Consider the following 12,878-nt stretch of genomic DNA (forward strand, 5'->3'; position numbering starts at 1 on the left):
AGGCAAATTGACGACCAGAAAAATGACTATCTCAAAGATGGAAACGAATTACAAAAGGCAATAAACTCTATTTTCGATGTGAAGTATTGCTCTCTGGGTAATGTCCGAGAATCAGAATGAGGTTGTCAATAAATGTCTTGAGCTATTTATAGGTGAGTATAGAGTTAGGACACTCTAGGGTTTTCGACGTGAATTCCTGAGATTGCCCTCTGCGAAATGTTAGTGATTTTCTCCCAATTATATCGGACCAAAATAAAATTAATCTGTTTTGTTGGGCCAAGTGGCATATTGGGCGCAGCCCATATCCAACATTATAGTTGGTGCAGTTTAATGCGTGTGCCCCTAGCTCATTCATACGTGAATAAAAATGTATAATTATCAAAGGGAATAAATCGCCTTTTATTCCAAATATAATAAGTTCTAGTCTTTTTTTTTTTTTTCACATGACGAGTGATCATTTTTTTTTTTGTGACATGTTATTTTAATATAGATTTATATAATTCTCCAAATAAAAATTTAAGGTATTTTTACTTATAATTATAGAACGCATGGTTTTATATTACAAGTTATTTATCTATATTTCAACAAACAAAAAATGTATATTTGTAGCGTATGATGTATTGTTTAATTTTTTATGTTATTATTTAATTCGTGAATAATAAGTATTAATAATAAAATCAGTTTCTTACAACAATTAATAGCACATTAATAATAAAATTAGTATATACTATATGAGTAATATATTTTGTTTTGTAAACAAAATTCAACAGCTACATGTCACCCCCTATAGACTATGTACTTAATTTTCAGTTAATTTCATTGTCATTTACCTAATTACTTATGATATACTCTGGAAATAACTTAAAATGCTTGTTATAACCCAACTAATAATAATGCCAAGACTGATTCCTCTAAAAACAAAAGCTTACTGAATCTATGACACATCAATTATTTTAGTTGACAGAAAGAAAGAAAAAAAAATCATTAATACAATACCAAAATAAAAACACAATTAAATTTTAAATTGAAGTCATGAAATTAGTTGTTGACTCGTAAAAAAGAGAAAGGTGGCTTAAAGTGGCCAAGTAGGCAGGCGCTCTATAGCTTTTAGAGGAAGAAGAACAAAAAAAAAAAAAAAAAAAAAAAACATAATTCTCATATCTGTCTCCCTCTAGTCAATATTTCCTTTTTTTTATTTTTTTGAATTTAATCTTTTTTTGTTTTCTCTCTCCTTTTTTGTTCTACACAAAACTTATTGCTCCAAAGACTTTGTAGCGAGAAGAAGAAAAAAAAACGCGATTTTTATTTGTTTTCTGGGTTATCTCCGATGTTAGATTTGCAGCCGTCAGATCGGCGTCACGGAGCTCCGAGTTCTAGTGGTGGTGGTGGTGATGAGCTGATCAGAACTTATAAAGGCTGGAAAGGGAATAACGTGAGCTTCTTCTTCTATCTCTTATAATGATTGATTAGAGTTTTTTTCTTTTTGAGTAAGATCTGTATCAGATTTTTGGTGGAGTTGTTGTTAAATACTCGGAAATTGTGGAAAAGTCGTTTTTTTTCTTTCTGGGTTTGTTTCATTCTTCAAAAGTTTGGAGTTTTAAGTTTGACTTCTTCTGTACCCTAATGGTGAGATGTATAAAGCTTTAATTTTTAGGGTTTTTTTTGCTCATTCTTTTTCTTGATTTGGGATTTGACTTTTGGAAGCTCTCAGAGTTTACTTTGCTCATCGTTTGAAACTAGTCTCCATTTTGCTTTTCTCTGACGATTGATTCATCAAGATTTGTGCTTTCATTGAGATGATTAGAGACCCATGGATGCTCAATGTTTTCCTCGTTTTGGTCACCTAATCAGTTCAACTACTTTGTATAGAGATTCTACAGTATAATGTGTCTTCTTAAGCTGATGAGATTTTGTCTGGTTTATGCTGTCAAAGATGCTGTGATCTCATTAGTTACAAGAAGTTGTTTTTAGTGAGTTTAAGTTGTGAAATGTGAATTTAACTGTTTTGGTTATGTATGTAACTAATTTTTTCCCCAATGTTTTACTGATCTTTGTTTTGTTCTTTTTTTCCTACAGGTGTTCTTCCTTGGAGGAAGGCTTGTGTTTGGACCTGATGCTCGATCTATTCTAATCACCATCTTCTTGATTACAGCTCCTGTTATTGTATTCTGTGTATTTGTTGGCAGAAAATTTATTGATGACTTCCCTCACCATAGAGGAGTATCCATATTAGCTGTCGCTGTTGGTCTGATCGTATTAGTGAGTTCCTCTTTCTCATGATTACGATTCTGCATTTACATATCTCTGCTGTATAATGATAATAAAGTTTGGTATTTTACTTCTCCACAGGATCTAATATTTCTTCTTGTAACCTCGGCGAGAGACCCAGGAATAATACCACGTAATCTGTATCCTCCTGAACCAGAGGTTAATGAAGGCAATGGAGAACCGCGTCTTGCTCATACTCCTCAGAGTCGGTTGCCTCGGACAAAGGATTTGATTGTAAATGGAATTACTGTGAAGATCAAATACTGTGACACATGCATGCTTTACAGACCGCCCCGTGCTTCTCATTGCTCGATATGCAACAACTGCGTTGACAAGTTTGATCACCACTGTCCTTGGCTTGGTCAGTGCATTGGATTGGTAATGGTTTTTATTTTGCCTCAACTAGATTCTTGCTTGTTCCCTCTTTTGTCATCCGTATCTAGGATTTCTAAATTGCATTTGCCTAGGCGATTCAAGAGTAACTAACAGTAATTTGGGGTATTTGATTGCAGAGAAACTATAGGTTCTACTTCATGTTTGTGCTGTGCTCAACTCTTCTCTGCATTTATGTCCATGCGTTTTGCTGGATCTACGTCGTACGCATAATGAATAGTGAAAACATAAACATTTGGAAATCTTTTCTCAAGACTCCTGCTTCCATCGCGCTAATAATCTACACTTTCATCTGTGTCTGGTTTGTTGGTGGGCTTACTTGTTTCCACTTGTACCTAATGAGTACCAATCAGGTAAAAATACTTGCTCTCTTAAAGCTCCATGTTTCATTATGCCCTCAAACTGTTGGATAAATTTAGCTGCTTGTTAACTGGTTCTCTGTTGTTTGATTGTGATTTGGCAGTCAACTTACGAAAACTTCAGGTATCGGTATGATAGACACGAGAACCCCTTCAACAAAGGAATAATAGGGAATTTCATGGAAGTGTTCTGCACAAATGTTGCCATATCTCAGAACAGTTTCAGAGCAAAGGTTTCAAAGGAGCCAGCAATCCCACCAAGGACAGTAAACGGAGGGATGTCAAGCCCGAGCTTACAGAAAGTTTCCAACGACATAGAGATGGGAAGAAAACCAGTGTGGCACGAGACAGTAGAAGAAGAGCTCGGTGACATGGACAAGGACATGGAAACAGCGGTTACATCACGGGATTTGAGCAGAATGCTTCCACCAGAAGAGTCTGAAGGACGAGGTATTATGCATTCGAGAGAGTCCAGCAGAGGACGAGGGATTATGCATTCGAGAGAGTCTAGTAGAGGAAGAAGAGGAGGGAGTTGGGAATTGTCAAGCCGTATTAACGAAGATTTAAGAACCAGGGATGAGAAAAGAGCTGGTGAAGACAGCTCAGAGTCTTCAGACAATGATGCTTCCAGGGATTTACATGTTGAGATTTTCGATGCAGCAGCAGCAAGTAGAGGCAGAACCGGAACTGGTATAGGGCGGTTATAGTCTACGGTGTAAGCCAATTTACAAGATTGTGAACAAAAAAAGTAAGAAGAGATCAAGGAAACAAAAAGATTGTCATTCAAGTTTGTTTGGTTATTACCTCATTGTAACGTGTTTTGTGTAAAGTATATGTTAAAAAAAAAGGATAAAAAGCCTTTTAATTGCTGGTAATGAAACAACTGAAATATTTTATTTTACTAGTAGTACCATCAAAAGAGTAGCAATGTTACAAAAGCTCCAAATACCAAAATAAAAACACATAAACAAGACAGACATAGAGACTAGAGTTCCCTATGGTTGGTTGCTTGGGATATAGAGTCATCCTGCAAAAAAGTAGAAAAAAATATTGTTAATTTCACAGAGGCAGGAATTAAATTTACAGAGCAAAATTACCAATATAAATTCTGACATTGACGTACCTTATTTTTTACTTGAGAGAGAATTCATCTGAGATAAGTTTCTCATCTTCTTCGTAGACTTGAAGGTTCTTGGACTTCATAAGAAACTCTAAAGCCTCTTCATCAAACTCAACCAAGTACGCCATCTTCACAAGCTCTGATAACCGTCCGATCAGATCCTCTCTCTCCCACATCACTCCCTTAGCAATAACATCGGCAAAACAGGTGGCGTACTCCAAAACCTTTCGTTTTCCACAAGCTTTCTCCAACTTCTCTGCATAAACCACTCCTTTCTCTCTCTCCCACCTTATCATCCTCTTAGCCTTTGCAATCAGCTTCTCTCCCTTGGACGGGAGATTCAGAGTATACTCCGTCGTTATTGCCTCCAAAGTTTCTTTGACGTCGATGTCAACAAGGCACTGTATCATTCTTGAACGCTCCTCAGCTTCTACTTTGAGAGATGGATCAGAGAGGAATCCAAGAATCAGCTTCACAAGCCCTGGTCCGATCAGATTACTCTTTGACTCGTTAACCTCTTGCTGCTCGATTTTGACACCGGATAGCTCAGCTTCTGTGACCGTGACACATTTGGAGAAGTCTTTGACACCGATTTGTCTGTAAAGCTCAACAAGCTTGGTTCGGGACAATGCAGGGATGCTTGGAGTTGGATACCAGACAAAAACAGGAGAGTTGATGAACAGATCTTTCAAGAGCAAGTCATCAGCTATGAACACGTCGCTTATGTTAGCCAACATAACTCCTTCATCGCTGTTGCAGTCCAATGCATGTACAGGTAAACGCGTAAAGGATTCAGAGAGGAGCTTCTCAGCTCTACGTGTGTTGTGTCTCACAACAAAACTCCAAAACGCACAACACTCATCATTTGACAACTTCTCCTTCGTTCTCTCCCAATCTTTCCACAAACCACAGTAATCTTCAATAGACGGGTTGGTTCTCACTCCAAACACAGACGAGAAGAAGGCTAAGAGCTCATGATCCTTGTAATGGTTTTCAAGAACATTAAGTCTTGAACCAAACAGCTTACCCTTGTCATAGAGAACGCAGCTAGAAACATCTGCCCATTTCTCATCGCTCGGTAACCAAATCCGGCCTAGAGACGCATCTTTCTTAGGTTCCCATTTAGCTTCGTTGAGAAATCCGTATATCCGAGTAATACTATCAGTTTCAGAATGAGCATAGATGTGACTAGCAAGCAACTCGCAAGCTTTAGCTGAAGTATGACCAACTCCTATCTGGATAAGCTCTTCTCTGAACGATTTAAGCTCTGAGCCATAATACTCTTCGTCGATGAAAGGACCATCACACGGCTCTAACTTCCAGCTGCTATCAAACAAGAGACACTCACTGGGACTGCGGTAACCAACATGTGTCTTCAACCATTTGCCAGAAACTTTATCAAGAAAATCTTCAAGGAGCTTATAGTTTCTGTCTTCAATCAAGAAGGTGAAGCACTTGAAAAGTGACAGTGCGCTTGCAGGAGTGATGCGAGATGGATCAGGGAGACTTAGGGACCTAACCACATGGCTCATGCCTTTTCTCAGCTCAACTGTAACATCCAAGCTTTGTAACTCTTTCTTGTAATCGTAGATACTCTTGCCATACCAGTTGGAGCTGTCATCAATAAAGGGAAGATTCGCTATGAGGCGGAGCGGTTCCCAGTCAGCATCAAAGAGAATACAATCTGTTGGTGCTCGGAAATCGCCGAGTTTGGTCTGCAGCCATTTCAACTTTTTGAAGCTATCCACAAGTTCTACAGGAAACTTGTGAAAACTTCCCATCAGCTGCCTGTAGCAAGATAAAAGAGACGAAGAGGTGCATTGGGTTAACCTAGAGGAGGTAGCTTTCTCTTTGAAAGTGTGCACAAACTCTTTCACAACATCTTCAAGCTGAACCTTAACACCAATCTGTTTCAGTTCTTCTTTGTAAGAAAATACTCTGCTTCCATAGAAACCATCGTCGATCAAAGGGAAGCAATCAAAAACAGAAACAAGACAACTCCTCTCTGGATCAGGTATGAAACACTCAGCAGGGGATTTATAGTCATTCTTCTTTGTCTTGAAGCATTGAGAATTCTTCAGGGCGTTGATCAGCCTATGAGGACTGAGATGACGCATGCAGTCAAGTACTAGGAGCATTGCATCAGGTGTCAAATACATCAGCTTTGAAGTATTCAAGTGAGAAACGATGAGGCTGTGATTACCAGGAAACTTAACTACAACGCCAAGCAACTCAAGCTCTTCCTTGTAGCCACTGAGGCTAACTTCACCATAGAAACCTCTGTCAATGAATGGGATATCGCTGATCAGTGATGCAGCTTTCCAGTCTTGGCTGAACAAAACAGCACCATCTGGAGATCTGTAACCAGAACTTGTCTTCAGCCATTGACCATCTTTGACTGCAGCGATGAAATCAGCTGGCGGGAGGCGCTTCTCTCTCAAGTACTTAATAAACTTCAGAATAGAGAACACGTTTTCGCTTGACAGTGTTGAAGTCTCAGCTAAACTCATTAGGTGATTGCCAACAAATGCACAGGCTTCACTAAAGTCAAACATAACACCAGCAGTTTTCAGCTCATCTTTGTAGTTCTCAATCTCTTTCCCATAGTAGCTTCGATCAACCAGCGGGATATCAACTAGAATAGATCCGTTCTGCAGAATACTTCCCCATGATGAAGTATGGTAAAACGACTGAGAAGGTGGACGGTAATCAGAGAAACCATTCATTGTTGTTCTCAACCAGCTTCCTCCTCTAACAGAATCCAAAAAGTTGGAACGAAGAGCATGTCTATTACGCTTGATCCACTCCAACAGCAACAAAACATTCTCCTTTTTAAGAGCTCCTGACAACGCAGGTATAGCAGCATTTGGAGGTTCTATGTCAGGGATATCTCCAGCCTTAACATAAGATTTCAAGAACTCGAGAAGGTCTCTCTTGTTAGACCGCAGACCAGCAAACCTGTCAGATGACAAATACTCTTCTGACAGTTCTATGTATCCATTCTGTCTCCATGGATTGGAGCCAACTAAGCTAACCCATTTACCAGAGCTAGCAGGGACAAGAACCCCATTCCTGCTTGTGTTGACATTACCATAGTTGTCCACAAGCGGCATATCTTTGCAGCATTTACCCGCTTCTTCTTCTGATAAAAGATCCTTTGAGAGTGAGTGATGAAGGAAGTGTGCATATGCAACCACAAGCCTTTTGTCTCCATTAAGATTCTCCCGGAGACGTTTTTCATAGTCAGAGACACTAAGATTGGCGACCTTAATCTTCTCTTTGAGCCAGTTGTGTATCGTTTCCTTCTTGGAGCAGGCTTTGAACGCTGTCCGCGTTGTCTGTGGCATGAAAACAAAGTTGTACATGCATTTTAGCTCATCGTTCCAGTCAAGTAGCCATGCCTGGTTCTTCTCTGTGGACAAGCAAAGAGTCCGAGGATTGAACTCTACCAAACTGCTAAGAGAACTCACTCCCTTTTGAACAACATACTTAATAAGTGGAACTTTCACCATGTTTGTACTCTGAAACCTAGACTGCCAGTTCTCAGCGATGAAGAGTAGAACCTCCACATACGTACCTTCTGACACACTTGTCACGAGGTCACAGCCCTGAATGCATTTTACATACCACTCGTTGCTGACTTGCTTCAAACCCAAGAACTCCAGAACGTTATCATAAACTGTTCTATCAAACGAGGAATCAAGAATGTATATCCCATGTGATGATATATTCTGTAAGCTCGCACCTTCTTCTCTCGCTTTCTCCAAGATGTCCCAAAAAGCAGGAATGAGCCGACCAACTTCGCACGGCCTGTGGAAAAACTTCTGTCCCAAATGTGATATGCTTGGCACAATTTCCTTTGCAGAAATCTTTGCCTTGATAGAGTCTCTGACAACATTCAGCTGTGTGTAAGTAGACTGCTCAACAGGCAAGAACCTAAAAGTAGGCACCAAGCTAGAGACAGGAGCCTCAGTCTTCTTCACCAAGGAAGTGAATGCATCCACAAAAGCTGTACAGACACAGCTGAGAATCCCTTGGTTCCATATATCATCCAGTAGGATAGTTTCTCTAGACGATGCGAGGATGAAATCTGCTTGAATGATAAATGGGAAGTTTGTTACCATCTCGGTGGGAAGAAACGCATAGATACCAGGAGAGCTGTTTCCTCGACCAAGACGCTCTCCGAATGGAAATGCCAAAGTGATAACCCAAACATCGACCTCACTTCTCCTGTCCACACGGTTCTCATGTTTAACTGGAAACTTTTGCCTCCACATGTAGTAAGAGCATTCTTGTTCAGAGTTTCTCCCTTTTTCAGAAGCTGAGAGGTGTATCGTGTATGACTCCGCATCAATGCTCTTCGTCGTGACAAAGTTAGTCTCACTTACAATCCCTATTGAGTTGACAGTGCTGAGCCTAGGATCTTGGCAGTATTCTCTGATAGACAAGCGCTTGATTTTTGACAAAAACAGCAACACCTCAGGATGAACATTGGAAAGCTGTTCTTTCACCGGCTTGACTTTGTCACTCTTCAAAGGCAAGATAATGGTTGTTGTCGGGAGAGCAGAACCCGAACCATACATCCTTTGTATATCAACAAGAGAAGGATGCTGCTCAACCCACTCAGGAACAATGTAGCCAAGGCTGCAGTGGCTGCAAGGTGCCTCATTAAAGCGAATCTGATAGCCATTGCTGAAAATATGTGGCTGTGAGGTGATAAGAAACACACTCTTGAAACCAATTCCTGCCAAGATTGAAACAGAACACACAAGTAAGAAACAACAAGGGTCTTTGAAATTTGAGTTTGTCTAGAGGTCCATATAATAAGAAGGCAAAAGACATACCTTTCTCTCCAATATAACCACGCTTCCGGTTTCCTTTCTTTGTAGACCTACCAACACTACAAATGGACTCAATGTTCTTCTCAGAGAAACCATTTTCATTGTTAAAGATAAGGAGAGTTGCTGGAGCTCCTGTGGCTGTGATATCCTCAGATGTTATCACAAATTCAAGAGATGGATCCACACCTTGCGGATACTCATTATCCTCAGCATTCTGAAAAACCAAACAAAAGTATAAATGCAAATCATTAGCAAAAAATCAAGAAACTTCTGTTTCAAGCACAATATACTTCAAATCAAGAGAAATACATATCTGGTACTACTAACGAACACATCAAAGCCATTTCTATCGGTTCCCTTCGTTTTTTTTTTGTACGTTAAGAGTAGTGCATAAATGATTCTATTGTCTACATAAAAACCATAGGTAACAACAACATATGAAAACGATTGAAACAGTAAACCAAATAAAATGGAAACGAATTGGATCCGTTTAGTTCCGGTTCTGGTACAATAGTGCGGGGAAAAAAAAGATTAGAGAAACAGAGAAATTAAAATTAGTGAGTGAACGTACTTGGATGAGTTCCATGAGGAAGTGAACATCTTTAGCGTAGAGCTCAGCGGAGAGATTCTTAACAGCTTGATGAAGATCCTCCGTCAACGGGTTATCAGCTCCGCCGATAGAAAACTTAGTCTTCCGGATTCGATCAATGTGTTGCTTAGCCGATTCCGCCATTGTTTCGCTTCTTCCAGGTTTGCTTTTGGTTTCTCTCTGCAAATGTGAGAAGAAAGAAGAAACTAAAAGTGAGAGGGATTATTTAAAGAGAGAGTGTCAAGGAAAACTTCATAGGGAAGGTAAACAGAACTTGGGAATTAAGGAGTTGCGTTATAACTAGATGATGTGACACTCTCTCTCTCTCTCTTTTTTGTACAGGGAAATACCAAAAGACTATAATTTTATTGGCTAACCAAAAGACACATATTGTACTACTCTGTTTTTAATTTTCAAGAATAAGCTATGCAACTTGGTAAATCTAAGTATCTTTCAATTTTTTTTCTTTCTTTTCTTTTTCAAAGTGTGAAACATTTTCATTGATTGAATTCATAAGGAGACATTACAATATGAATTGACATAACCAGTCAACTGCTTCCTTTTATTTTTCTGTGTATCCAATTAAATCTTGTGGGGTTCTAATATGATCTTTCCTACTAGCTTACCTTATTTAAAAAAAAAAAAAGATGGTTAGCTATTGGTAAATATGGCAAGTATACTATTGTATACTCAACTATACAAAGCATATGTATTACATGGCCACATCCATTAACTATATGACGTTATACGGTCAACATCATATACATATAATTCAGTACACTGGTCAACTAACTCCGGTGAAGACTGACGTTGACTCCGGTGAAGACTGACGTTGACTCCGGTGAAGACTGACGTTGACTCCGGTGAAGACTGACGTTGACTCCGGTGAAGACTGACGTTGACTCCGGCGTTGACCAACACTTAAAAAAAGAAGTCTAAATTTAAAAAAAAATATTACAGTAAATTATTTATGGGTTTTCATGATTAAAAGAAATTTTCTATTCAATATCCAAATATTTTTTTTATATCTCTAATATATTCATTCTTATAATTAATTACTTTTTATTTTTCAAGCTAAAGTAAATAGTTAAATAAAAATCATCTATAATTATTTTCAAGATAAAAAAATCATTTATAATAATCTTCAAGATAGAAAATCATTATAAATGATTTTCAAGATATAAAAACAATTTATAATTATTTTCAAGATATATATATATATATATATCATAATCAGATTATTTAATTACTACAAAATCAATAAAATCAAATTCAACTACTTTCATTAGAAAATAATATGCAAAATATTGAATATATGACTCTTTACTCTAAATTTTGCATGGCAAATGTTATAAAAAATTTTATACACTCTTTACTTTAAAATTTACATACTCAAAATAACATATAAACAACAAAAAATTAACAATATTTACTTTTAAGATATGAACATTTTCATTTTTACCCTCTTTTACATAATTACAATATGTTAAATTAATTTTTAGAAATTTTTTTTAAGGTTTGGGTTCTCTATATTACATTTAGGATATATTTAGGAAATAGATTCAAAATATCTTTAGATATTGAATTAACATATAAACAACAAAAACAAAAATTCACAATATTTACTTTTAACATATGAACATTTTCATTTTTACCCTTTTTTACACAATTACAATATGTTAAATTAATTTTTAGAAATTTTTTTAAGGTTTGGGTTCTCTATTTTACATTTAAGATATATTTAGGAAATATATAAAAAATATTTAGATATTGAATAGAACATTTTTTAATTTATAAAAACCATAAATGATTTAATATAATAATTTCTTATTTTTAATTTTTAATTTTAGAAAATTTTTTTGGTCAACACCGGAGTCAACACTGGTCTTCACCGGAATTAATCAATCAGTGTACCAGATTGTATGTCTATGGTGTTGAACACATGACGTCATGTAGTTCATGCATGTGACCATGTAATACATATACTTCGTGTAGTTAAATATACAATAATATAGTTGGTATGTGTGACCATGTATTCACATATACTTCATGTAGTTAGTCATCTTTTTTCCAAAAAAAACACACAAAAGAAAAACATAGTTATGTTTTATGGGTCAAATAAAATTTTGACAAATTAAAATACATACATGGATGATTAATATATTTGTGACTGAATGGTTCAAAATATATGAAACAAAATCATTTAAAATATGAATGCCATTTATATAATGCATGTGAAATATGATCAAACCATTATCAGTCACACAAAAAAATAAAAAAGAACTCGCATGTACCTTATGCGAGTAAAACACGCACAATCGATTTGACCAGGAATTAACAACAGATTCAAGAAAACCTATTTCTTTACTGATGGGTAGAAGAAACTCAAAGATTACTAGAAAGTTCTAACAAGCTTGAATAGCCAACTAGATTTTTTCTACACAAATATCGAGCCTACAGGTTCCCTAGTTTGGTATTTATACTGAGAGGGTGTTGGCGTGCGGATATGACTCATTTCCTTATTCCTTAGGAAAATAATCTTTTATCTTTCAATATTTTTTTCGAGTACGTCTATTTATAAGCTAGCCGTACCGAGCTGCTCGAGCTTTTGCTTAGATTTATTTCTAATTTAAACCGGGTTAATACTAGATGTCCTATATCATTCTCCTAAAATGTGTTTTTTTTTTTTTTTTCGAGCATCATATGTATCGTTCATTGTGATCGACTTACATTTAAGTACAAATGTAAGTCGATCGGTATACAAACTAACCTTTCTTTTACGAGTTGAAGTACTGCAAGATTGGTGAGAACGTTGGTCAACTTCATCTTCTTCCATTTCAAGATCCAGAATGATTATTTCCTTTCGTTTCTCTTTGTTTTCTTCCAATGATTTTCTCATGGACTGTTGAATCTTGGAAGAAACTTTTGGGCATGCACTTCTACTTCCTTCTAATCCAGCCAAGTGATGTTTCATTCTATTTATTTCACTTCCAACATATTGTTTACCACAAAAGTCACAAGCTGTAACTTTTCTCCCTCTTGAATCAATAGTTTCACTGGCATAGTTCCACGCCGGATCTTGTTTCTGATGACGAGTGGAGCGTTGGGAAGATTTCTCTTGCTTTACATTGCTTGATGATACCTTTTTCCGATCATTCTTCTCCATGATGAGTATATCACTACAAAAAAAATAACATGGTTGCACCATTAAAAATTAGTATATTTACCAATAAAAATGTTAAAAAAAAAAAGAGCATATGCAATCGACATGTACATCAGTACATCCAACATTATGATCCATAGAGTCA

The 12,878-nt window shown here is 37.0% G+C and overlaps 2 protein-coding genes across 2 annotated transcripts; one reads left to right on the forward strand and one right to left on the reverse strand.

Moving 5' to 3' along the window:
• Nucleotides 1-426: 426 nt before the first annotated feature.
• On the forward strand, nucleotides 427-3,921 carry LOC104780696 (putative protein S-acyltransferase 5). The gene is made up of 5 exons (XM_010505216.3): nucleotides 427-1,432; nucleotides 2,077-2,259; nucleotides 2,350-2,646; nucleotides 2,781-3,014; nucleotides 3,125-3,921. Exons 1-5 carry the CDS (start codon nucleotides 1,328-1,330, stop codon nucleotides 3,725-3,727), a joined length of 1,422 nt encoding a protein of 473 aa, XP_010503518.2. The 5' UTR covers nucleotides 427-1,327; the 3' UTR covers nucleotides 3,728-3,921.
• LOC104780695 (uncharacterized) lies at nucleotides 3,896-9,931 on the reverse strand. Its single transcript, XM_010505215.3, has 4 exons — nucleotides 9,553-9,931; nucleotides 8,985-9,195; nucleotides 4,144-8,884; nucleotides 3,896-4,047 (listed from the first exon to the last, which is right to left on the reverse strand). Exons 1-3 carry the CDS (start codon nucleotides 9,712-9,714, stop codon nucleotides 4,152-4,154), a joined length of 5,106 nt encoding a protein of 1,701 aa, XP_010503517.2. The 5' UTR covers nucleotides 9,715-9,931; the 3' UTR covers nucleotides 3,896-4,047; nucleotides 4,144-4,151.
• Between the last annotated feature and the right edge of the window lie 2,947 nt (nucleotides 9,932-12,878).

This window comes from Camelina sativa, chromosome 4, assembly GCF_030686135.1.
Source record: "Camelina sativa cultivar CO46 ecotype springtype chromosome 4, ASM3068613v1".
NCBI classification, from domain to species: Eukaryota; Viridiplantae; Streptophyta; class Magnoliopsida; order Brassicales; family Brassicaceae; genus Camelina; species Camelina sativa.

Bases quoted from the DNA above. Each gene is read 5' to 3' on its own strand.
- LOC104780696 (XM_010505216.3), top strand. From the start codon at position 1,328: ATGTTAGATTTGCAGCCGTCAGATCGGCGTCACGGAGCTCCGAGTTCT. The intron at 2,647-2,780 runs GTAATGGTTTTT...ATTTGATTGCAG, and splicing joins TTGGTCAGTGCATTGGATTG to AGAAACTATAGGTTCTACTT. The intron at 3,015-3,124 runs GTAAAAATACTT...GTGATTTGGCAG, and splicing joins ACCTAATGAGTACCAATCAG to TCAACTTACGAAAACTTCAG.
- LOC104780695 (XM_010505215.3), bottom strand. From the start codon at position 9,714: ATGGCGGAATCGGCTAAGCAACACATTGATCGAATCCGGAAGACTAAG. The intron at 9,196-9,552 runs GTACGTTCACTC...TTGGTTTTTCAG, and splicing joins TCCTCATGGAACTCATCCAA to AATGCTGAGGATAATGAGTA. The intron at 8,885-8,984 runs GTATGTCTTTTG...CAATCTTGGCAG, and splicing joins TGGTTATATTGGAGAGAAAG to GAATTGGTTTCAAGAGTGTG.